The sequence below is a fragment of the Phocoena sinus genome, chromosome 8, assembly GCF_008692025.1.
Source record: "Phocoena sinus isolate mPhoSin1 chromosome 8, mPhoSin1.pri, whole genome shotgun sequence".
In the NCBI taxonomy this organism is placed as follows: Eukaryota; Metazoa; Chordata; class Mammalia; order Artiodactyla; family Phocoenidae; genus Phocoena; species Phocoena sinus.
The window spans coordinates 38,913,127-38,936,791 of record NC_045770.1 but is presented as its reverse complement, the minus strand read 5'-3'; the positions used below and the strand labels follow the sequence as shown (position 1 = coordinate 38,936,791).

Here is a 23,665-nt window from a genome sequence, read left to right as displayed (position 1 = left end):
TGACTAGTCAAAGAAGATGCTACTGAGAACTGACCATGGCAAGGAGCTATGCAGAGGTCACGGACAACCTCAGTAAGAGCAGCTCTGTTGACATAACTGGAGTAAAAGCCTGATACTGCAGTCGGTTCACAAGAAAATGGGAGATGAGAAAATGGTGACAGTAGACATACAAAGCTTTTTCAAAGAGATTTGCTGTGCATGGGAGCAGAAACATGAGGCGATAGCCAGAGGGAATAGAAGGATGAAGAAAGGATTTTTGTTTTTTGAGACCATGAGACAAATAATAGCATGCTTATATACTGATGGGAAAGATCTGATTACGAGAGTAAAGTTGATTATGCAGGAGGGAGAAGGGAGAATTGCTAGAACAGGGATCTTCTGAAGATGAGAGGAGATGGGATTCTATGCCCAAGAGCATAGGAGTATAGACAGTTCATCCATAATATGAGAGAAGAAAGAGCAAACAGGCACAGAGGCAGATACAAGGGTAAATGTAGTAGTGGGAGCTTGTGGGATTTCTCTTCTATATTTTCTGTTACTTTCTAACCCAAACATAACGCTTAGTTTAAAAAAAAAAAAAAAAAGCCTCTAGGATTTTATATAAACTTTATTTAGTAGCATCCAACAGAGAAAAATAATCGCCATAATATTTGTTATTTATTGTCTTGAACATAATAAATATTTATTGCAACTGAATTAAAATCTATTAGTGTTTATTTTTCTTAATTAGGTTGGTATAATATCTGTTTTAAAGTGTGATGATTCTTTCTAGAATGGTAAATGGGCAAATAGCAGATTTATTATTTACCATTGTAATAGTGTCCTTTAGGTGGACTATTTCATTATTAGTTGATTTTTCAGGAAATTTGGGATCTTTTAAAAAGTTATAGAAACCACGTTGCTTAACAAATTGAATTTTAATTCCATTCCATAAAGGCTTTCTGATACTATATCAGAAAGGATATAGTATAGAGTCGACTGAATGTATCCATTCAGTTGACTGAATGAGGATTTTCTTCAGTCAACTGAATGTATTATTCAGTTGACTGAAGGGGATTTTCTCTTTCTGCAAATCCCTCTCCATAAAAGTCTTCAAAACCCAGCTCAAAAAGGATGTTCTCCAAAAGAGCTTTCCTGATTAGACCATTCAGTCTCGTTCACTCATTGACTCCCTGTCCTCTCAATTCTAATTTTCTAAATTTAGAGACCACTAATTTATATTGACTTACAGTTTCGTTTCAGTGTTCTTTTGTTTTTGCGGTATGTGGGCCTCTCACTGCTGTGGCCTCTCCCGTCGCGGAGCACAGGCTCCGGACGCACAGCCTCAGCGGCCATGGCTCATGGGCCCAGCCGCCCCGCGGCATGTGGGATCCTCACGGACCGGGGCACGAACCCGTGTCCCCTGCATGGGCAGGCGGACTCTCAACCACTGTGCCACCAGGGAAGCCCCGTTTCAGTGTTCTTATGTGAGCTTATGTGGGCTTTATGAGGGAGGACTCTACCCTAGTTTTATTTATACCTTAATTACCATTCCTCCAAAAACCAACCAACCAACCAACCAACCAGCACTTCTTACTGCCATCTAAAGGGACATAATATACACATTTTTAAATGCCCAGTTCGTCCAGTAAGGTTTCTCAAATGGAGTGATTCTCTCCTATCCCCAATGATTACTGATATTCTTTTCCCTTCTTAGTAGATTCTAACTACTATAGTTATATATGCATGTTAAGATTTGTAACAGTTAAACAGAGAAAAATGCTTTTCTATAAGACAGAATTAATTTTTAAAAATCAGAAGTCCACATGTAATATTTTCTCCCCAGAAGCATATATTTCTCAATGGGATGGAAGTAAGACACATGCCAGAATTTTCACTTAGAAACATATAAAACTGTCTCCATGATGACCATACCTGATTCCGAACATACAGTGAACGTAGTTAAATAAAGCTCTGCGCAGCATGGTTGTGTCAACATCCTCATGGGTGGCCATAGTGTTATAGGTGAGATTGTAGACCATGCGGAACTTCTCATCAAGAAGATGTCCAATGTCAGAATAAAGTCTGTTCACCAGGGAGAACCCATGATTTTCCCAGGTATAGTCCTAAAAAAATAAAATGTATCTCCAGTTACAAAATGGTCACTCTCCATTTAAAGTCTATGTTTTTAAGTATAACTACTGAAGCAAGTAAGTGGAGATATTTCGAAGTCCGTAATTCTTTCACTAATTCCAAGTTTGCAGCTTTACCAAGAATGCTTCACATCAGTTTGTAGATGGGAGTGCTGTGCTGTTTCCTCAGTGGGTCCAGGGTTTGGCACACTGGTGATGAACTCTGGTTACCTCCTGTCGTCAAGTACTATGCAAACTATGCCGTCATTTGGAAGGACCCCAGAAGACCTTGGAATATTCCTATGTGACTAAACCTACTCAGTGACACGGATGGTTAGCAGATCATATGAAGCAAGCATGGAGGAGTGTGTCTTTATTCACACTCATTCTCTTTTTATGAACCACATCACTACTATGGCTCTTTTCTAGGGCTGGGGAGGGGGTGGCCCTTAAGCCCGCAACTACTGATGTATATGATTTTATTACAAAATGCCTTTTTATTATAAATGTGAACATATCACTCAATTTCCTCCCTGCCCTCTCCAAAAAAGGACATTAAACAACTATCATGTAATAATGCAAGTAACTGAATAAAGCAGTTTCCTTTTGCCTTCTAAGGGGGTTAATGTTGAAATAATAATCCATCAACTGGGACATCAAATTAGACAAGGCCAAAAAGTAGGTTAAATATATTTACAGATTCTATCGAAATGCTCTATTAATTTATTTAGAAGTCAATTTATTTACATTTCAACACTTCACAATTAAAATGACAGTATCTCTTCTCCAGTTCCTCTGAATTAAAGGCATCTCATACCTGAGCTCGGAATGTTGGCAAATGCTCCTCTCCTCGTCTGGCAAAGTCTTCATACCCAAAACCAGGGTCTTCGATATATCGGGAGACATCAGATGTTATAATCATGTCATCCTCAAAATCTAAGGACAATAATGAACAACCTAGTGTTAAGGAAACCATACGGAGTTAGAACAAATGAATCAGCTTCATTTTCCTCCACTTTTTCGCTTAGCTTTTCCATGGCTTTCCAAAGTGACAATATTGACTACATGGCTTAAATTCACATAAAATACCTTTACCTGACGTTTTGAATACAATTTCATTACCAAATATTGGGAATCGTAACATTCAGCTGTAGTTACCCAGGCAAAAAATTGACTAAATATCTAAATAGTAGTAGTCAAGGATCAATACATGTGTTTTACTTATTTAGAAAAGGAAGATAGCACAGGCCTTTGAATATAAAGCTTAAAAAAATTTTTGATCTCTCCAGGGGATGAAGTAGGATGTGGGGAAAGAGAAGGGATGAAGGTGAAAGACCACTTAAAATTGAGTTTAATGTTAAGATGAATTTTATTAAAATTAGATGGTGTTTCATCTGGATGTATTCACAGTGAAAATTAGTTCAATAGAGTTCATTTTTAGCTTACAAAGAGGCATCCAGGGAGAACTTGTAAGGGTTCACAATAGGGAGGAAAGTAGACTTTTGGGTACCACTATTATTCCCTTAGTTGATTTGGGTGCTAGTTAAACAGGAAGGATCAGTTTGTGTGTAAAGTTCTTTAAGTTTTACACCTAAGATACATGTGCTTTTCTGTGTACATGAAAACAACAAGGTATACAACATATGAAGTAAACAATGTGCTTCTGAGGCTGTGATTAGAATATTATCAAAATGGCATTCAGAAAGACAGAAGACTATAATAATATTTTAAGACAGTTGACTTCTCATACTTGATAATATTAAAAATTTACCACTGAAAAATTGTAAATGCCCAATGCATGTTCATTTGATTTAAAGATAATTCTTTTTTAACTTATTTTTTTTCCCTAGGTTAGTCTCTCTTTATAATTACTCTTTTTCTGATTTCAACCACTAAAAGGGAATGAACAACCTTTATTTACTACCTTCTACTCTAGAAAATGAACACATATTTTTCAAAATAAAACACTAGTTTCTTCCACATAAAGAAGAGTATTTTCCTAATAAGTGTTTTAATTAATATTAAATAAATTTAACATTTAATAAATAAATAAATATTAAATAAGTAGTTAATGAAACAATTTTGTGACATAATAAAAATTATAATCCTCAAGTGGACAGTCTTGAGAAGCTTAAAATACAAGTGGAATTATAGTAATTCATCTGAAACACCTAACAGACTAGTAGTACCTGAATTATCTTTAATCTTTGCTACTCATGAAAATCCTAGCAATTATTCTTTTCTCATGAGTTTTGACCCTTCCTTAGTTCCCTTGGCATGGACTAATTAGGGTGCTTAACATAGGCAGGAAAGCTCAAGTGCCCAGGCTACCCAACCTAGGAAGCAGCTTATTAAAATCTTACGTAAGTTATTACACATAAAGAGAAGAAACTAGCATTTGTTGAGTACTTACAATATACCAGATACTATGCTATGTAGTTAATATCTATTTTTTCATTGTTTCATTAATATGAAAAGAAATATATACTTAAGAAATAATATGAAAATAAATGTATACTTAAGAAATATATACTTAAGAAATAAAACTAACTGTAAGTTACTAATACCATTATCAGTACCGAGTGTCAGTAACGAATACAGTGTGGGTTAGTTTAAGATGATGTGGGAAACTTGTACACATTAAACTACTTAAACTGATCTGAAGCTTTTAGGTGACTTGCAGTTCTCCGAAGAGAAAGCTCAGGCTTCTTCCCACCCAGCCCCACAACCACTGTCCTATTTCCTTGTGTTCCAGCCTCTGTTCAGATAAATAGAAACACTTAAAAAATGGTGTTTTCAATGCATTATCTCCTAACATGTATGGACGAGGTTATGCTTTCCTGAATTCAGTTCATCACATAATAAATATAAGTGAAGCCAAAAATGTAAAATGTAGTAGCAATCACTGAGGCTGCTATGAAAACTAGGAGTCTTGCAGGTTAAACCAAGACCAGTGAGTAAGTCTCTGATAAATAAGTTCTATAAACTAATTTTATTTATCAGTTCTATAAAATAAGCTTATTTTATAGAACTGATAAATAAGTTCTATATAACAGTTCCTCTCTTGAAGTGATCTTCCCCCTACACTGTACAGCCAGGTGGTCTAATTTGGTGGACATCGATCCTGGAGTTGACCATTACACAGCTGGCTCCTTTGACTTTGCTCTTAGCTTTTGTTTTGCTCATATATATTTCTGAATTGTCACAGGAACTTTAAACATTTTAAAATAAACAATAAAGAGTAAAACCAAATATGATAGAATTTATCCTACCAATAATATCCATATATTCATTTTCAAATTAGGAGTCAGTCAAGATCTGTGTTCTAGACAATTTTGTCCATAGAAGGAAATATACAAAGTTCTCTCACACTACAAATATTTTTTTCCTAAATTTACCTTAAGAAGTTAAATTAAAAAAAAATGTGTCTGATCGACAAATATAAAACTCTAATCTTAATTCTATCTAAACAAATATTTCAAACTCTGGACTCAAAATATTATTTTACATATTACCTGCATTCTTCTGCTCCTAAGAGGTGGCTACTAATATACTACAGAAAATACTGTGTTACAGTAATGGAGCACCATTCTAACTTGGAAAAAAAAAAAACAATAAAAGGTAGTTAACTCTGTTATCAAACTACAGAATTCTCCCCTTGTAGAACAATTTAAACATTTATTTTCTCCAAGAGGTTTGAAAAACTATTCTTAGAATCTCTGCATGGAATTTAAAATGCTTTTATCACACTGATCAAACCAAGAAACTTGTTATAGGGAAAAATAAATTTCTATTTCCATTTTAAAACATAGTAAGTCTATAAAAATAACTCAATTAGCCACATACTGAGTCATTTTTCTGTTATCTTTGTGTGACTAGCAAATTTAGTACTGGGAATGGTGAAGAGTTAATAATGAAACAATTTATTTCCTTGAATAATTTATAAATGATGCAGCCTTTTCTGTTAAAACCAGAACATAATTTTTGGCTAGGGTCTAAGACTTGCTAGTCAAAATTCACTATAGAAGCTAGAAGTCCTTGCTCAAGGGTCCAAGAAGGTAAAATATATTTTCAATACTAAAAAAAGAAACCTAAAAGAAATAAAACATTTATATGTCCTTTAAGCTCTAATGGTCTCCGAGAAGCTTTAAAAAATTAATGTCTATGCCATGTTTCACCGCTATTCAGCTCCAAGTATTTTCTAACCATTGTAACTTTTTCTTTCACTCTGTGCTATTTAGAAGTATACTGCTTAATTTTTAAACACTTGAGAAGTTTCCAGTTATTTTTGTTACTGATTTCTAGCTGACTTCCATTACAGTCAAAAGTTATGCTCCATGAAATTTTAATCTCAAAAGTTGTTGATATTTGTTTTATTAACAGTATATGGTTGACATTGGGAAATTTTCTTTGTGCACTTGAAAAAATGCTATATGTTGCAGATTGGGATATAGTGTTTTATATATATCCATTAGCTAAAGTGTGCTAAATAAGTTTAAATACTCTCTGGATTTTTGTCTACTTACTATTTCAGTTATAAAGAGGGGTATATTAAAATTTTTCATACATACACACAAAAATTAATGTCTAAAAGTGAATAGATATTACTAACCTTAATACAATTACATTTTAAAATACTGGTTTACCTAGAAGGCTCATCACTTTCCTTTGTCCCATTTGTTTTCCCTGGATGATTTTTATAAACAACGCTTTTGATTTTAACTCCCAAATATATGCTGATAACTTCCAAAACTTTATCTTGAGCTTAAAACCCTCTCCTGCTCAACACTTGCTGCTCCGAGTGTGGTTTGCTGACCAGCAGCATGGGCATCACTTGGAGACGTGATAGAAATGAGGCTTCTCAGGTCCTGGCACAGATGGACCAAATAGAAATCTGCATTTCAACAAGATTCCTCAGTGACTCAAGTGCACATTAAAGGTTGAGAAGCACTGTATGAGATGTCTCCAGACTGGAAGCTTTAGAGACATCGCAACTCAACATGTCCAAAATAGGGCAGGTTACTTGCTCTTTAAGGTTAGAAAGGTCATCGTGATAAGGCCTCTACCTACCTAATCAGCTTCCTCCTCACATTACCTAGCTCGCTAGTTCCGTCCTAATGCAGAACCACTTGCTTCTGCACCCAGCATCCTGTTTCCTTACCACCGTGCCTTGGCTCAGGCAGGTATGTTGTTCACCACCAACTCCCCATCCCCCAGCCACTGTCAGACTCCCTTGCACTCAAGCCTCTAAGATTTAGCTTTGAGCCAAGCAGCTGGAGGAAGTCTTCCTCTAGGACCCCTTCTGTCCACACTCCTCCCCCACCACGACTGGGTCCATATACCCTTCACATTCTGCCATGTATTGTAATTATTTCTTTCTCTCCCACTAGCAATGAGAGCTCCCCCCCCCCAGAGGGCAGGAATCATGCCTTATTTAGCCTGGAAAGCTTAGTACCTACCACCCTGCTGAGATTACATAGGGTACAATAAATGTTTGTAGTATGAATAGTAAATCAATAACCAAAACAATAAGCTTCTTTATATTTGGCATTTCCTGCTCATTAGAAGCTCTGAGAAATTATTACTAAATATACTTAGTTTGGTAGATAAAATCTTTCATAAAAAAAATCATTGGGGAAATGATAAAAGGGGTTCTTGTTCTTCCTGGTAAAACTTCTGAGAGCTATTGGTCAATGCTATATTTGACAAACAAGTCATGGCCAAATCAATTACCCTCAGGATTTATGAGACTGACTAGCTTTATGACTAGTCATTTTGAAACCCTCTTTTAAACCAAGGGAACTCTAAAAATAAATGTTATGTAGATTGATGACTTTGAAGGGTTTAAGCTTTCAAAGTCTATTGAGTCTATGCTATTTTAATAACATTTACTATGTGGTGTTCAATATCTTTTTTAGTCATAATTGGAAAGTTTCCCTCCTATTTCAAAGTCTCTCAGAGTATTAGGAAAAAAGTGTGTTCTTAAGACTAGAGCAAAGAAGCCTAGCTTTTAATACAGAATGAATTCCTCCAAATTTAATCTAAGAAAATGACCTAAATAATATATTTTTATAAAATTCCAAAGGTTTCTCCAAAGAAATGCAAATGCAAGTGCAGTATAATTTTAGAACTAATCTGGAAAAAAGTGGCAGCGTGAGAACAATCCTCCCACATAACTCCCCACCCACAAAAAAGGCAGAGATATTTCCTACAAGTTACATCTGTCGAAACAGAATTTTACTTATCGTTAAAAAAAATTACAAAAGTAGGATGGATTAAATATTCCTATCTAACCTTATAAGCAACTGGTCTGCTCTGAAAAAAAATTGTATTCAGGATAGAATATGAACTACAAAACTGAAGTACCTCTCAACTGAATCTGAAATATATTCAAAGACACACCAACATAAGAGGGGAAGCAATGGCATCAGGGTCAGGTAGAGGAGAACTAAATTAAAGGAATGTGGTAGTAAAACCGTTTGGACATATCCATATGGAAAATACAGAAGGTGGTCTGTCAGGGTTCTAAGAACAACTAAAAGGCAAAGACAGTGAAATAAAAAAGCACCTGAATGAGGAAATGAATGAAAAGTATCTCCAGAGACCACAAAAAGACTTTCTTTCTTCTCCTTCTCAAAGCGAGTGGTCATTTCTTCCTGAGATGCCTCTTCATCTTCCCTTTCTTCTTGAAGCCTTTTCATTCTTTCCATTAAGGCCTCTAGCTCACTTAGAGAATCGACGATCTGGAGCCAGAGAAGATAATATTGGGTGTTATTAATATTAAGAGTTGTTCCAGTCAACGTCTCCATCTCCCAATGTCACCTTACGCATAGTGGCACTAGCAGAGTTATTAAGTTCCTGAGTGGGTTTTCCAGTAACTCCAAAGAAAATCATATGACAAAATCAAACATTTTCAGAAGTGTAGTGTTTCCGCTTCAGCTATAAATACAAAAAGTTTATATGAATGGATTTATTTAATCTAGAATTCTAGAATTTGGTATATATTAAATTACATTAACACTTATTTTGAAAATTGAGGCAGCCTTACGATTTGTAATATGATTTGTAATCTATTTGCTTTAAAAGCTTCCTTAAGACAATTCAGAACTTCAGGTACAGGTTAAATTTTTACAGTAATAAAAATTATACGAAATATTTCAAGTACATAATATCCTGTTTAATCAGATAAATTCTCTAGATTTTTTTTTTTTTTTTTTTTTGCGGTACTAGGGCCTCTCACTGTTGTGGCCTCTCCCGTCGAGGAGCACAGGCTCCGGACATGCAGGCTCAGTGGCCATGGCGCACGGGTCCAGCCGCTCCGTGGCACGTGGGATCCTCCCGGACCGGGACCCGAACCCGTGTGCCCTGCATTGGCAGGCGGACTCCCAACCACTGCGCCACCAGGGAAGTCCTCTAGATATTTTTAACGTAGCAAGTTAAAAGGCAAAGTAGTAAAGAAAACAGTTAAGAAAACTAACCCCAAAGTTGCTGCCTGTTAGAGATGCATTCTCTATATTGTTGTCATTAGCGAGATCACACACACAGAAATTGTTGACTGATATTAGCCTGAATCCATTGGAGATTTCTGGATCTCTTTCTGGATTGATGCCACTACCAAAAACAAAGCTTGCCAAAGCATGATAATGTGCCAACAGGACCACAGCATGTACCAGTTCGGGCAGAGACCAATTATTTTCTCCGGTTTTGACAAGTTTCTGAAATGAAAAAGCAAATCAGAGTAAAAGTGAAAATCATACAATGCTACAAAGCAATTTTAGAAAGTATGGAAAAATCTATAAAATTTCACATGTCCATTTATAATACTTAAAATTCCCTTTAAAAATGTTTCATATACTAAAGATACAGCTTTGCTCAAACAATGTTACATTAAACCTATCAAACCTAACAGCAGACGTATGTCGTGGCTTCTCTGAAATTCCTTATATATACAGTGGAACTTCTGCTTCCAAAGCACTTTTACATATTATGCTATTTTAATAAGGTATTTTAGAGAATCCAAGAACACTGAAGCTACTTTAAGTAGGGAAGGGACTTTAAAGATTCTCTAGCAAAATCATTTATTTTAAGGTTTTAAGGTAGAGACTCTACCTTAAAAATCACATAAAAATGTATTCAGTAAGTTAACTTTTAGTTATCTTTTAGATATCTTCTCTGACGGAGGAAGAACCTATAGCAGATGAGAGAAACTGTAGAATACTAGCTCACGTTTGAAAGGACATAAAGAATATCAAAGCACTTTTTTATACGTTATTTTACTGAATCCTCCAGATGAATGATGGAATCATAAGTGAAGCCATTAAAAGCAGTAATCCCTCCAATACCAATTCCAGCTGTTAATCCGTCAGGGATCCTCTCCCATCCATCTCTGTCTATCTGTCTGTCTGTCTCTTTCTCAGTGCGTGTGGATGTGTGGGGATATGTCCTGCTGTGCCTTCACCCCCCCACCCCACCACAAATGTAAAACCTTCATTTGTTTCACTTCACAGCTAAAACCCAAAACCAAAAAACTGCTTTTGCCTTACTCTCCATTATTTAACTACATACAAATTTAATATATTACCAAAAGCTCAGGGGAAAAAAAGGGAAGATCAATCATATTCTACCACTCTAATGTAACTTTTACATATCTTCTTTTATTTTTATAAGTAGTATTATATAATCTGAGTATACATACATTTTTCTCTGCTTTTCAAACTTTTTGAAAAGTGCAATGTTCATGGGGCTCCACTGTCTTCTATCAATTATTAAGCATGGGCTATATTGTAGCCCAGGACTATATCTCCATTGCCTTACACGTTCAAATTGCTATAACTTTGTTCATATTTTTATAAACAATCCCCAATAGATAATGAAAGTCTGAGAGTATGCATATTGACAAAAGCTAAGTTTGGTTTAATTGGGTAAATAACTAACAAGATGAGGAAAAAACAAAACAAAACAAAACCAAGGACATTTCTATGCATTAGAAGCAGGGATTTTAAATACCTAAGGCTTCTACTGATAATGATTTAGATGATGACTCCTACTTATTGAATAGTGACCAAGTGCCAAGCACAGTGCTAAGCATATTATACAACAACCTCACCCTGGAGGCCTTTCACAGACACTCCTTTTGAAGGGCAAGTGCTCCAGTCAATCACAGTTCTCTCTCTTATCTAAGTTCTAGTTTCTAGAAGCATGTAAGCATACACACACCAGTTAGCAAATCATTTTTATTTGCAAAACCACTTTTTCAAAATCTTAAAATTATGAAATGTTAGAACTAGAAAAGAGTTTAGAACTCATTTAATCTAGGTCCCTCATTTTATAGAAGGGTGAACTACCAAGGCCCACAGAAGTAAACTTACTAAAGGTCACAAACTTGTGGGTAAAAAAGTTAGGAGACTAGAACCCAGGTATCTTATCCTGCTAGTGCATGTTCTTTGTTCTATCTACTGCTTGAAAATAGGAATCAACTTTTCTTATAGCTACTCGCTAAAGCACTAGTATAAGCTAATTACTGATTACTTGAAGAGAAATATTCATTTACATTTAAATTAAACCCACTGACTTGCTAAATTTATCTTTTCTACACATATTAATACACTATTTTTTTTTATTTTTCAAGTTCCTAATATGCAAGTGTTTAAAATTAAGTCTTAAGTAAAATACTTAACTAAAGAATTGACTCTTAGTGAAAATCGTTAGTAAACTATTTTTTTTCCCCGAAAGAAACACTCAGTACCTGAATGTGCTCTTTTGTGATCAGCCAGGGTCGGTGTGCTAACAGCTTGTTTATTTCATTAAGATTTTTCAGTCTTTGTGGTACATATTCCAAACCATTCAACCACTCAGCAATACCTCCTGTCTTTAAAAATTCATCCACATGCATGTTTATTAAGTAAGAACACTGATGTCTAGCTGCAGCCTGAAACACAAAGAAAAAAGTTAGTGGATAAAATAGTCATGGTATGGTCTTATTCTACTATTACTAAGCCAATCACTGAGATAGAGTTAATTTTTATAGCTAATAATTCTTTTCTTACAAAATCCTCTTCCTAAAACTTTCATCACAATGCTGTCATAGATTCTTGATTCAATACATAAAGCTGATACTTTATATAAGCTAATGTCACAAGAAGCCAGTTACTTCCCATTCAGAAGTGGTACGGGTCAACCTAGAACCCATTTTCTATTTACGTTAAGGAAATACATGTTCACTTCATTATGGTAAATGATATCAACTGTATTCTACCTAAAAAGCAATAAAATCTCATTAACTTGTTCTGTACTAATTCAGAATGTATGCTAGTTTGAGTATTTCTCGTACTACCTTTGAGATAACTGTGAATCAGCCTCATCTGTGCCCATCCTCCCATCGAGGTGAAACTGAAGCTCACTGACCCTTTCTTTCATACGTAAGCCAGCATCAGCCTTGATAAGTTGGTAAATCCATGCAAAACAGACTTTTCACCTCTCATTTCCTCAAGGCTGCTTCTCAGTTAAACAGTATTGTTTTATTCTATTTTCTACATCTTATTTCTCTCTTCATTGGTGACCATTCTAAGTTGGCTTTCAGCCTTACTGTCATCAAAACCTTAAGCTGAGTAAGCTTTGTCAAGTTCATCATTTAATAAAACACAGGATGCAGCCCTTTTTTATTGTTTAAAACTTCAGTGAGAGCATAAACAAATTAAACTGGATAAAAACTAACTCTTGGCTGGCTCTGCTCACTCTGCCAGCCCAGCCGTTCCACTAACCTCTCCAAATATATAGCACTTGCGTCTTGTCTTCTTCTTTCCTCCAGCAATAGTCCAACTGTAGCACTGCTTCTACCCTTATTACTCCTGCTGCCTATCATCCCAATTTATAATTCTCCCCCCCCAAACATTAACTAGCTAACTAGTTTGTACCAACTACTAAACTTAGAAGTGTTAAGAGTTCACTTAAGAATTCTTCTCTTATCCAGAGCCTCCTTTGGTGCTGGCTGATACTTTGCTCTTATTTGGCCAAATTAGTGATGTTCATCTTGTAAAGAATGACTAAAATGGCACAAACAACCTGTTTTATATTAATAATAAAACAAAGCTATCAGGAGCAAAAACAAAACTTGTGGGCTACTAGAGATATTACTTTGGGCCCTACAAGCATCTTTAATCATAAGAGATTAAACATGGAAAATGACTTTACTAATAATTAAATGAGAAACATTCAGTACATTTAGTGGCTTAAAGCATTCAAAATGTATCCAATGGACTTGGGATCCAAAAGTCCACAGGCTTTTTCAGTTCTTATTTCTACCTAATTATACTTGGCTGTGCACACACATATAATACTAGGAGGGAGAGGGACCAAGTGAGGATGATGTCACGTGAACACAGCGCACCATGATGGCGATGTAGTGCCGGTGTGGTAGAGGAAGGGGGCCGTCCATGCGCAGCATATAGAACTGGCTCCTCAGGAAGGACTCCAGGTACTGCGTGTGCAGACTCATGACCTGGGTGATGTTGTCCAGGCGACCGGATGTAGAGTATTCTTCCACAAGAAAGTTAGTACGTTCATCCACTGTGTTTGCTTGGACAACCTTCCAATCAAGAAACAAAACAATATCATGATTTTTGTAAACACACCCTTGGTTTACATACATTATGCCACGATTGAAGCAAATGAATGTTCTTTTTATATTAACAGACACTGAAATTATGTAGTTGCTCATATTAGAAACAGAAATGAAAAAGAAAGCCCATGCATTTTTGGCTCTAGGACCACAATTTATTAAACAACAAATGTCAAATTATCAAACATTATACACACAGCTATGAAATTGGAGAAAAGAAGCTCCCATCTGCTTTGCCAGGCACATAAGGCAAAACTGGGGAGGCAAAAGCACTGGCATCTGATTACATATATTTACAATTTTATCTCAATAGCCTATGAAGATACTTAATCACTATATCTTAAGACAAGTATTTTCAGACTGATCCTTTGCTTTTTTCATTATTCAACATAAAAAAGCTTTCTGCAGTCTTTTTAGGGACAAAGAAAAATATGATAATTTATAGGAAAGTGTTAATTGAAAAATTAATAAGGACACTAGAATTCCTATTTTGAGCCTATCATGTTAATTACTAAAAACAAAGTAAATTATTACAATGAACATGCTGCATTGGAGAGAATCAAAAGAGCTTTCTCAAAAATAGATTATTTACATATAGCTTTATAAACAATGACAGCTCGGGTGTCATACCAAGAATTGGCTCCGAAGGTGTTAAGAGCTTATTAGCGCCTCTTAGAAGGACCATGCTCTGTGGGAATTAATACACATCAGATGTGTATTTCTCAGATTGGTTCATTATTTATTGGTATTTTAGAATTAGAGTTCTAGACCTAAGAAGAATGTGTCCCTTATTTTAGATAAGGAAACAGACTCAAGATTAAATTCAACTCATACAGCTATTTAATAGCACAGCCCGGTCTAAAATCTAATCTCCTAAAGTCCAGACTCATGGTCTTTCCAAAGATCCACACTGCTCTTAAGAAATTCTGTTTACTTTTCAGGGCTGGCTTCACAGTCTCTTCTGAAAATAAGTACAAATTATACAAAGACACTACTGACTGAGGAAAATTTAATCCCAAAGGAAATGTAATGTTTGAAAAGTATAAATTGTGAGGAAATGTTAATTACAATGGTGTAAAAAAGAGGCAATTCCACTTTGGCTCATTATAAAACCAAATATATTTCCATTTGCCCATTTCCTCCCATTTTGTCAACTACAGGGAACCAAGATGATAGTTAAAAATATGATAGGATCAAGATAAACTACATATAATTAGGGACAGAATATTTGCTGTTTTTGTTTTGTTTTCCAGCAGCAGATTCTTCTGTTTAACTGATGCCTAAAATACATTAATAGATTCATATGATGCAACAGAGCCTGAAAACAGCAGCTGCTTCTGCAAACCAGATTGTCTTCAAATACATACTGTGTAAATGGCTGTGTTTCAGGAAGTCTTTATATATATATGAGGCAATCACTCCGCTAAGAGCAACCCTGTGCTCTATGAGGGAAATAGGACAAGCACAGCAGTTTCTCTAATGAATGTTAACCACCTAGATCAGCCACAGTCACTGAGCTCCTGAAACATTACTGTTAACTTTGGAGTTTCATGTAGATGGTAAGGTCACTAAAAAGGCAAACGAACATGATGGAATTGCTGACTGTGGCAATGGCCTGGCATGTATTATTATTCAAACTCTACTCATCCCTTCTTTTAAAGCGTTGCCTGAAACATAATAGGTACTCTATAAATATGTGTTGACTAATTTCTGAACAATAAAGAATAATGCTGGTGCTTTAAGATAAATGATATCTTTGCAGCCAATAGTAAATCAGTATATGTAACCATAGTTAATATGAATTAGTAACTCCTTGAAACAGAGAAAAACTCATTTAGTGGTCCTTAAACTTTTCTTAGCCCAAGTATAACTTAGAAGCATCTAGGAATCTACAGGTCCTAAACATTGCTGTGATCTTTCATAGAGGTATATACCCATTAAATAGGTACAGAAATCTTGTATTGATTATAATCTCCTTTGTGTCATTTTACATCCTTTCTTTCAACATTTACTGTCTTAACTTCCCACCCTCATCAAAGGTGCAGCTTGGAGTGGAGATTCTGTGACATTCTGTCCCACCAGAGACTTAGAACCAAATGAAAAGAGTAACTACTCGTGATATAATATCATGTTTTCTTCAACAGGTTTAGTTGGGAAACTCACTTTTTCATTTCAAAATGTCTTTTCTTAACATTTATGTAACCTATAATCATCATGAAACACTAGCCATTTTAAAACCTTAAACCTTCAAAATAATATTGTTTTATCATTGTTAGCAGCTTTATTTAGAAAAGTTATATTTGAAATCAAATATGGTAAAATTTATATTATTCTAACTTTGCAGTACTACCTAACTCCAAAATAATAAGGCAGACTATCACATGCACAGTCTTTTAAGTGAAGTTGAAATGAAAATACCTCTGTGGTTTTCTGACATATAAATAAGAAATAAGAGCAAAACACAGGTTTACTTCCATGTTAAAAAAATGGAAGTATTCTTTGACATAATTAAGCTACTTTTTAAATCACACTTTATGTATATGAAGACATCAACTTACTTCCTTCTCTGGAATAAAGGCACTTGGTCCTCTTGTCAAGGGTTGAGATACTCTGATTCTTTTATCCTGTTTTTAAAAGAAAAGTTTTATGTATTAATGATGACTTTCTATGTAAAGTTAAATTGGTGCAGATTGACTGCTGAGGTACTAAAATAAATGGAATAAATAAATAGAATTATGTAAAATCAGAGTAAGTGTTAGGTCTTGGTTCCCCCCACCCACCCCGCAAAACACAAACAACAACAACAAAAACCCCATATGGCCACTGCATGAACAAGATAATGGGACAGACAAGCTCCTACCACAGTGCTGGGCACACAGTAGGCTCCCCAAATGTCAGTTCCCTCAGTAACACTCTACAGCACCATAGATTTTTTAGCCCATATTTGACGTGACTGAAAACCATCAACCTCCATAATAAAATCATATCTAATAGTATACTAGTACACCGTTAGACCTCAATTTGAAAGCTAAAGGAAAGGTTAAATTCTAAGAGGATTACATACAACTACCCAAAGCAATGATCTGACTTGTGTTCTTCTTTCTGAATAAAATAGGGATAAGCATATTTAATATAAAGTTTTGAAGCTTTAAGAAACATGTAAACCTTGGAGAAGCAGAGGTTAATTTAATCTAAGAAATGGAGACTATAGCAATGCTTATTGCTCCACTGCTATTCTACTTAGTATTAACAACTGCTGGATTGCCAGTGGTATGTCTGAGTGTTTATTTTTTTAAGTTTTTAAATTTTTTGTTAACTTGTTTTGGTGTCCCCATTCAATCAGGGACTAACTTCCTTCTCGGTACGCATGATGAAGAACTCTCAGGCTTTGAAATCCTTTTTAACCAGGAGAAGAGATAGGAGGAATGGCCACTTAATTTTCTATAATAAAAGTGATAGCCTAAGATTCTGAAATAGAAGCCCTCCAAAGTCATTACATAAAAATAGGGACTATGGGGCTTCCCTGGTGGCGCAGTGGTTGGGAGTCTGCCTGCCGATGCAGGGGGCGCGGGTTCGTGTCCCGGTCTGGGAGGATCCCATATGCCGCGGGGTGGCTGGGCCCGTGAGCCGTGGCCGCTGGGCCTGTGCGTCTGGAGCCTGTGCTCCTCAACGGGAGGGGCCACAGCAGTGAGAGGCCCGCGTACCGCAAAAAAAAAAAAAAAAAAAAAAAAAAAAAAAAAAAAAATAGGGACTATGCCATGGTTTATAAATATTATAAAGACCGGGAAACTGAAGAACATGGGAACAGATGTCTGCTGGAAAGGAGTGTTAATATTAAGCTTGCCACCAAGCCCTCCTCAGGAAACTGCTAGAATGAGGAAGCAGCTCTAGGTGGTTCCTATCTGAGGATGGCAATAACTATTTCACATGACCTTGTGTCCTGGCCACAGCCAACTAGACCAATCAACACAGAAGCTGATCTGCAGCCCACGAGTGCCTTGATGAAAAAATTTCTACCCAGAGCTGAGGGTAACTGGCTGGACCAGTAAGATTCTAGAGTACTAGAGTTATAGGAAAGTAATGTAATTTGACAGAGAAGAGATACAAAATAGCTCTCAGAAACAGAGGCAAAGAGAAAACAATGAAGCAGCAGCAGAGTGGCATCAACAGATACCAGCCTCTATGGGAAAACCACTAGAGTTTCTACAGATTCGCAAGAGAAGAGCCTAATCATCTCTTCTTTCTCTCCCTTCCCCCTCCCTCTTTTTTCTCCACAAGGTAACCTGAATTTTTTTTTGTTCCTTACAATCCAAGAGCCTACCACACACAAAACAGTTATTTAAATCCCTTACTTCATTAGGAAGCAGTCAGACATTCAACAATTCTTTGAGAACCTAATCAGATACTGTGATAGACTGAAGACATAGGGCGAGCAAAACAGATATGGTCCCTGCCCTTGGGAGCTTGGCACCCAGTCTTCAACAATTTCAGGGTTCTACTGAAATAAATATATTAAATAATAATCATCTCAAACTGCTAATGTTTCAGAAAGAAGTAGGCATCTAGGCTATATTTGTGAAGTGATGACAAATAGATCTCTATCTACTGGTGAAGTTCATTAGAGGATTCCATGTCAAAAGGAATAATTTAGAATTTCTAATACTGGTATTTCTTGTCTGCATCAACTATCATCTAGATTTACCTGGAAAAATAATTTAAAAGAAAATAACAGATTTCTTCCCTTTGCTAGCCTTAGTAAATTATAGAAAATAAAATTTCGAATACTCTCTATATAGTATAGCCTAATGTGCTAGTATGTGAAAAGCAATTTCCTTGACAACTGATCATTCCAAATAAACAAAGCAGCCAGAGGAGCTGATTGTGAGGACAAATCACAGGTTTGAGGGGAAAAATATCAATAGGGAGATAAGTGGAGGCTTTAATTTATATGCATAAAAATACATAAAATTCAGAGAAAATACAGGGAGAGAAAAATAAACTAAAAGTGTACAAAGGGACTTTGGAGAAAGAGAATGATTTATTACTAATATGATTTATTTATAAAAATCATTACTTGATATATTTATCAACTGAATTTACCTTTAAATGTCTGAAATAGTTATTTTGCCTACAAAAATATTTTCTGGAATAGCAGAGAATTAAATCTGAAATACAGTTTCATCACAAATGGAACTGCACTTAAAAGAAGATAACATCTATTAATTTTAACCAATTGATAAGAAGCAACTGACACGATTTCATTTGTGTCAACATTCATTTGTTCATTTATTCAGCAAATATTCACTGAGCATTCACAATGTGCTAGGCACAGTGGGGACACAAAAAAGGAGTAGATTGGCAAAAATGCATTAACTATATCATATGATATAGTCCATAGCAGATGCATATACAAAGTGATATGGGAAGACATCATTTTATTAATTATCATTTACTTAGTCATTTTCCATTAAAGTTATATACAGTTTTCACTATTATAAATAATGCTATGATGAATATCTTTGTATAAAGACACTTGGGGGCACATTTTGTGGTATTTAAGATGGTTTCTTTAGAAAGATTCCCAGATGTGGATTTACTAGGGTTTAGGTTATAAATCTTTAAAGTTCTTGTTGCATACTACCAATATGCTAATGGAAATGCTTTACCAATTCTATTTTCATCAGCTGAGAAAATGTGCACTTAACCCACTAACTTCAAAAGTGAAAAACAGCCTTCAAAAATGTGTTTGAAACTTTTAATTGTATACATATTTGAGGTAAAATTCCTTCAGCAGAGTTGTGATCAGATCTGTGTTTTTAATAATACAATTCTGGGAGTGATGTGGTCCCTGGGCCAGAGACAAAAAACAAAAACAAAACAAACAAACAAAACAAAAAAAGTACAAAAAAACACCCTAAAACAAAACAAAACAAAACCCTAGTTGGGAAGCTAGTGCAATAGCCCAGGGGATAGATGACGTGGCCTCACCTAAGAGACCTATTTATACACTGAAGAGAAGGGAAAACTAACATTTTAAAGTTATACCAGCATGTACCCTTCTTCGGTTATATTTTTAAAATGGCGTCACTATTGAAAGGATCAGCCTACTTCCAGCTTCTGTAAAAGAAGCATATTTTCTGGTGAGGACTCTACTATTGTCTCAGTTGACCGTGTTGCATATTTATATGAAGGTGAAAAAAAATTTTTTTAACAATCAAGGCAGCTTGTAAATTCTACTTAAAACTCATTGTCCTGAAAGTTTATTCCCCACCTACTTTCTATTTCTGTATGTTTTTAAAATTGATAAAAGAAAACACAAAAGAAATAGGATAGCACCATATCCAAAAGATTCCCTTTACAACCATAAGCTGGAGTTCTGGTCCCCTGTAATACCTTGTAATACCTTTCCTCAGCTTTTATTTCAAATCTAAAATGCCCACGGACTGGGTTCCTACTTTATTCATGTCCTGATTCACTTTTCTAAAGTCTCCAGACCTGTGTTGCCTTATGTGGCAGCCATCAGCCACATGTGACTACATTTAAATTAATTAAAATTAAATAAAGTTCAAAATCCAGTTGCTTAATCATGCTGGTCACATTTCAAGTGCCCAGCAGCCACACGTGGCTCTGGCTCCTACTGTACAGGCCTGTGCAGGCATCTCCATCACAGAAGGTTCCACCATCACAGAAACGCTGCTTGAGACTACATCTGATTTTCTTTTAATCACATCTTCAGGCATTTTAATGCCTTTTTGAAATGTTAAATGACTGCTCTGCAGAGTTTTTGGTCTGATGGTCACACCTACTGAATCCCATAACCAAGCATCTTAATGTAATTGCAGAAATCCTCTCAACCGAATTGAGAGTGAATCCAGACAGAAACAATTCAGGAAAAGAAAAAAAAAAAAATCAGCCAGTTCTGAGAATCTTTGTCTCAATGTCTGCACATATTACAGCCTGCAAAAAGATATCAAGGACTTTTTTTCCCCTTTTAAAAAATTACGGTAAAAAAACACATAACATGAACTCTACCCTCCTCACAAGTTAAGTGCACAGCACAGTACTGAAAACAGATGTCCAGGACTTTGTCATCTGGCATAACTGAAACTTTACACCCACTGAACAACAGCTGCCCACACTCTTCAGATCCCAGCTGAGATGCTACCCCTGCAATCACTGGCCTTCTCACCTCCATGGACAATTCACATCTGCTTCTTGCTAGGCAACTCTCCCCTAGTTCAGCTTTCCTAACACTGAACCATCCAATACACTGACTTCTTTGAACACTTCTACACTCTTCCTAGACATTCCTTGCACTTCCTTCATTGACATTCATTCTCTCAAGTGAGCGTTCTCGTCCATAGCTTCCATCTTCTTGATACAAACAAAACTCTACTGAACTGTTGAGCTTCACTATATTGGGGGGAGGAGGGTGGAGCAGATTAAGGAGAGAGAAGGGCATGTGATATGAAAAACAAGCAAACCCTGCGACTGACTGCTGCATCTTTGCTATTGAGCTCAGAGCTAGCTCTGCTCTGCCCTTCCATCTGGCTTTGGGTCATTTTGAACTGCTGGGGCATTTTGGAACATTAAAATCAACATGTTTCAGACTAATCTCCTACCCTAAACAGGTTGTTCCTCACTTTCCTCTATAAGTTATAAATCACCACACACCACCAGTAACCCTGGCTCTGAGAGTTATCTTTGACTCTCCATCCTAGGAACCTGCATTCAAACAGCCGCTAAATCCTATAATTGCCTTTTCCCAACAAAATCTTTCAGTTACCCTTTCCCCAGCTCCATCTCAACCATAAGAGTGTCTCTTATGCTGAGAAATATTTTCCCTTCACAGCTGAGAATCATGTCAATTCCAGGCCCTTGCTTTTGAGGAGATAACACAATAAAAATGTAAAAAAAACTCGCAAAGTACAAGACAAAATAATATTTCATTTAAAATTTTTCTTCTGTCAATTTTCCCTAAAGCATAATAAAACACCCCAAACTGGAACATCTGTAATATACTTTCTCAACAGATGCTACTCTTAATAGAAGAATTCCAGGGTTGTTCTATATTAGAAGTGAAAATAACCCATAGCTACACTAATTTTGAGGAATAATATTGCCATATTTTCCTCTCTTAAGTATAAAGCTAATATCTTATCCTGGGGAATATGTGACTTTGATCATACTAGTGAATCTTACACAATGACCTTGAAATCATAAACCTTGTTTCATTTCTGTGAAAAAGTAAAACCAAAAACCAAGTCCTGGATTTTTAAAAAACTGTACTTTCCATTACAGTATCCACTAGTCACATGTGCCTCTTTAAATTTAAGTTGATTAACGTTAAATAGAAGTTAAAAACTAAGTGTCTTGATTGCACTAGCCACATTTAGAGTGTATAAGAGCTACATGTAGCTAGTGGGTACCAAGCTGGATTTTTCTATCATTGCCAAAAGTTCTATGGTACAGCACTGCTCCATAGCATTGATTAGTCTTGATTTCAGCTACTCGGATAATGCAAAGATACAAAATGGTTAAAAATTCAGGAATGAACATAAGCAGAATAAACAAGTATTAAGGTAACTTCATAGAAATATAAAAATTATTTGGATAGTAAGACTGCCAAACCAATAAAACCAACAAATTAACGACGATGGCAGAAAAGTTGGCAGATGCCATTCTTCAGAGTCTTAATGTGATGACAACTTTCAAGTCACTAACTTAAAAAGAAGAAAGGAAATTCTCTCAAATGTTGACTCATGTTAAAAATAAAAGGGGGTATAAAATATTTAAGAAATTTTAAACAATAGTAAATTTAATTGTGATTTGTCTTCAAATATCTTAGACAGCAGTCACAGTATTTGCTTAGAATTTTTTTCCATAAAATCCTACAGTTTTAATCAAGAGAAAAACTAGTTATAAAATAAGAACTGATACTTTTTATGTATCAGTTCCATGTGTCCTAAGAGATTATTTTACAAGGGTTGTGATCTCAAGAATGCTACATAAGGAAAGTTTCTTTTTTCAGATGTGTTATTATAGCTGAAAGAAGTTATGCTTGAAATTCATCAGGTGAAATTATGCCTATTAAGTAATTATGTGCTGGAAAACAAAACACTAAAAGGATAAAGATGAATTATATTTAGAAAATTGCTTATTTTGACACTTAACTGCTAGGCAATTTACTAGATCACTTTATATAAATTAATCCCACTAGAAAATTACGTGGACGTTAGGAATTCTTAAAATTATGAGACTTTAGAGGTAATCAGCAAATTACTTGCCCCTAAAAGGCCAACTGCTAAGGAGAAATAATTGCTGCATTTTAAGCTACTAAATATCTTTAAAATAAATTATTCAATTTAATTTTTACATTTATCTTCTTCAGTTTATTTCATTAAAAATGGAAAAGCAAAAAACATACAAATTCTATCCATTAAAATGTAAAAGCTGCTTATGAATTTATATCTACGGGAGACAATAATACTGAGAGTAATGTGTATAATTAACTTTACATACAGACATTAAGAGGTTAAAAAAATGTGTTCAACATATTAAAAATTCTGGCAAAACAGAAATCTGACTCCACTGAACATACTAATCCCTCAATTTTTGAAGATTTTTAAAGGTATCCTTAGAAGATAGTTTAATAACTTCAACATTTTTTAACATACTGTAATGACAAAATATCTTAAGTATAAAACACATACCCCAAATAAAAATTTTAATTGTGACCATAAGAAAGCTAACTGCAATTATCAATACAAACAGTAAATTACAGTTGTTGACTCTCCTTCTATTCTTTTTAGATGTTCCATTTTGGCAGAAACCACTGCAGAAAGGGCAGAGATGGGTAGGTGGCTCTATGCGAAGAAATAATGCTGATGTCGTCTTTTTATTCCTTAGCAGACAATCTCAGGAATAATGACTGGGT

At 35.5% G+C, this 23,665-nt stretch overlaps 1 protein-coding gene across 2 annotated transcripts in view; it reads right to left on the bottom strand.

The window, feature by feature from the left end:
* Window positions 1-23,665, bottom strand: part of SESN3 (sestrin 3) — a 74,016-nt gene that overhangs the window by 10,688 nt on the left and 39,663 nt on the right. Inside the window, exons 2-8 of one of the 2 annotated variants that reach the window (XM_032640095.1) lie at window positions 16,287-16,352; window positions 13,498-13,695; window positions 11,857-12,039; window positions 9,590-9,826; window positions 8,680-8,854; window positions 2,929-3,068; window positions 1,915-2,105 (exon numbers count right to left, since the gene is read on the bottom strand). In XM_032640095.1, the coding sequence (XP_032495986.1) occupies window positions 1,915-2,105; window positions 2,929-3,068; window positions 8,680-8,854; window positions 9,590-9,826; window positions 11,857-12,039; window positions 13,498-13,695; window positions 16,287-16,352 (1,190 nt within the window). The remainder of the gene's footprint in view (window positions 1-1,914; window positions 2,106-2,928; window positions 3,069-8,679; window positions 8,855-9,589; window positions 9,827-11,856; window positions 12,040-13,497; window positions 13,696-16,286; window positions 16,353-23,665) is intronic. The other variant, XM_032640096.1, reaches the window with a different exon arrangement.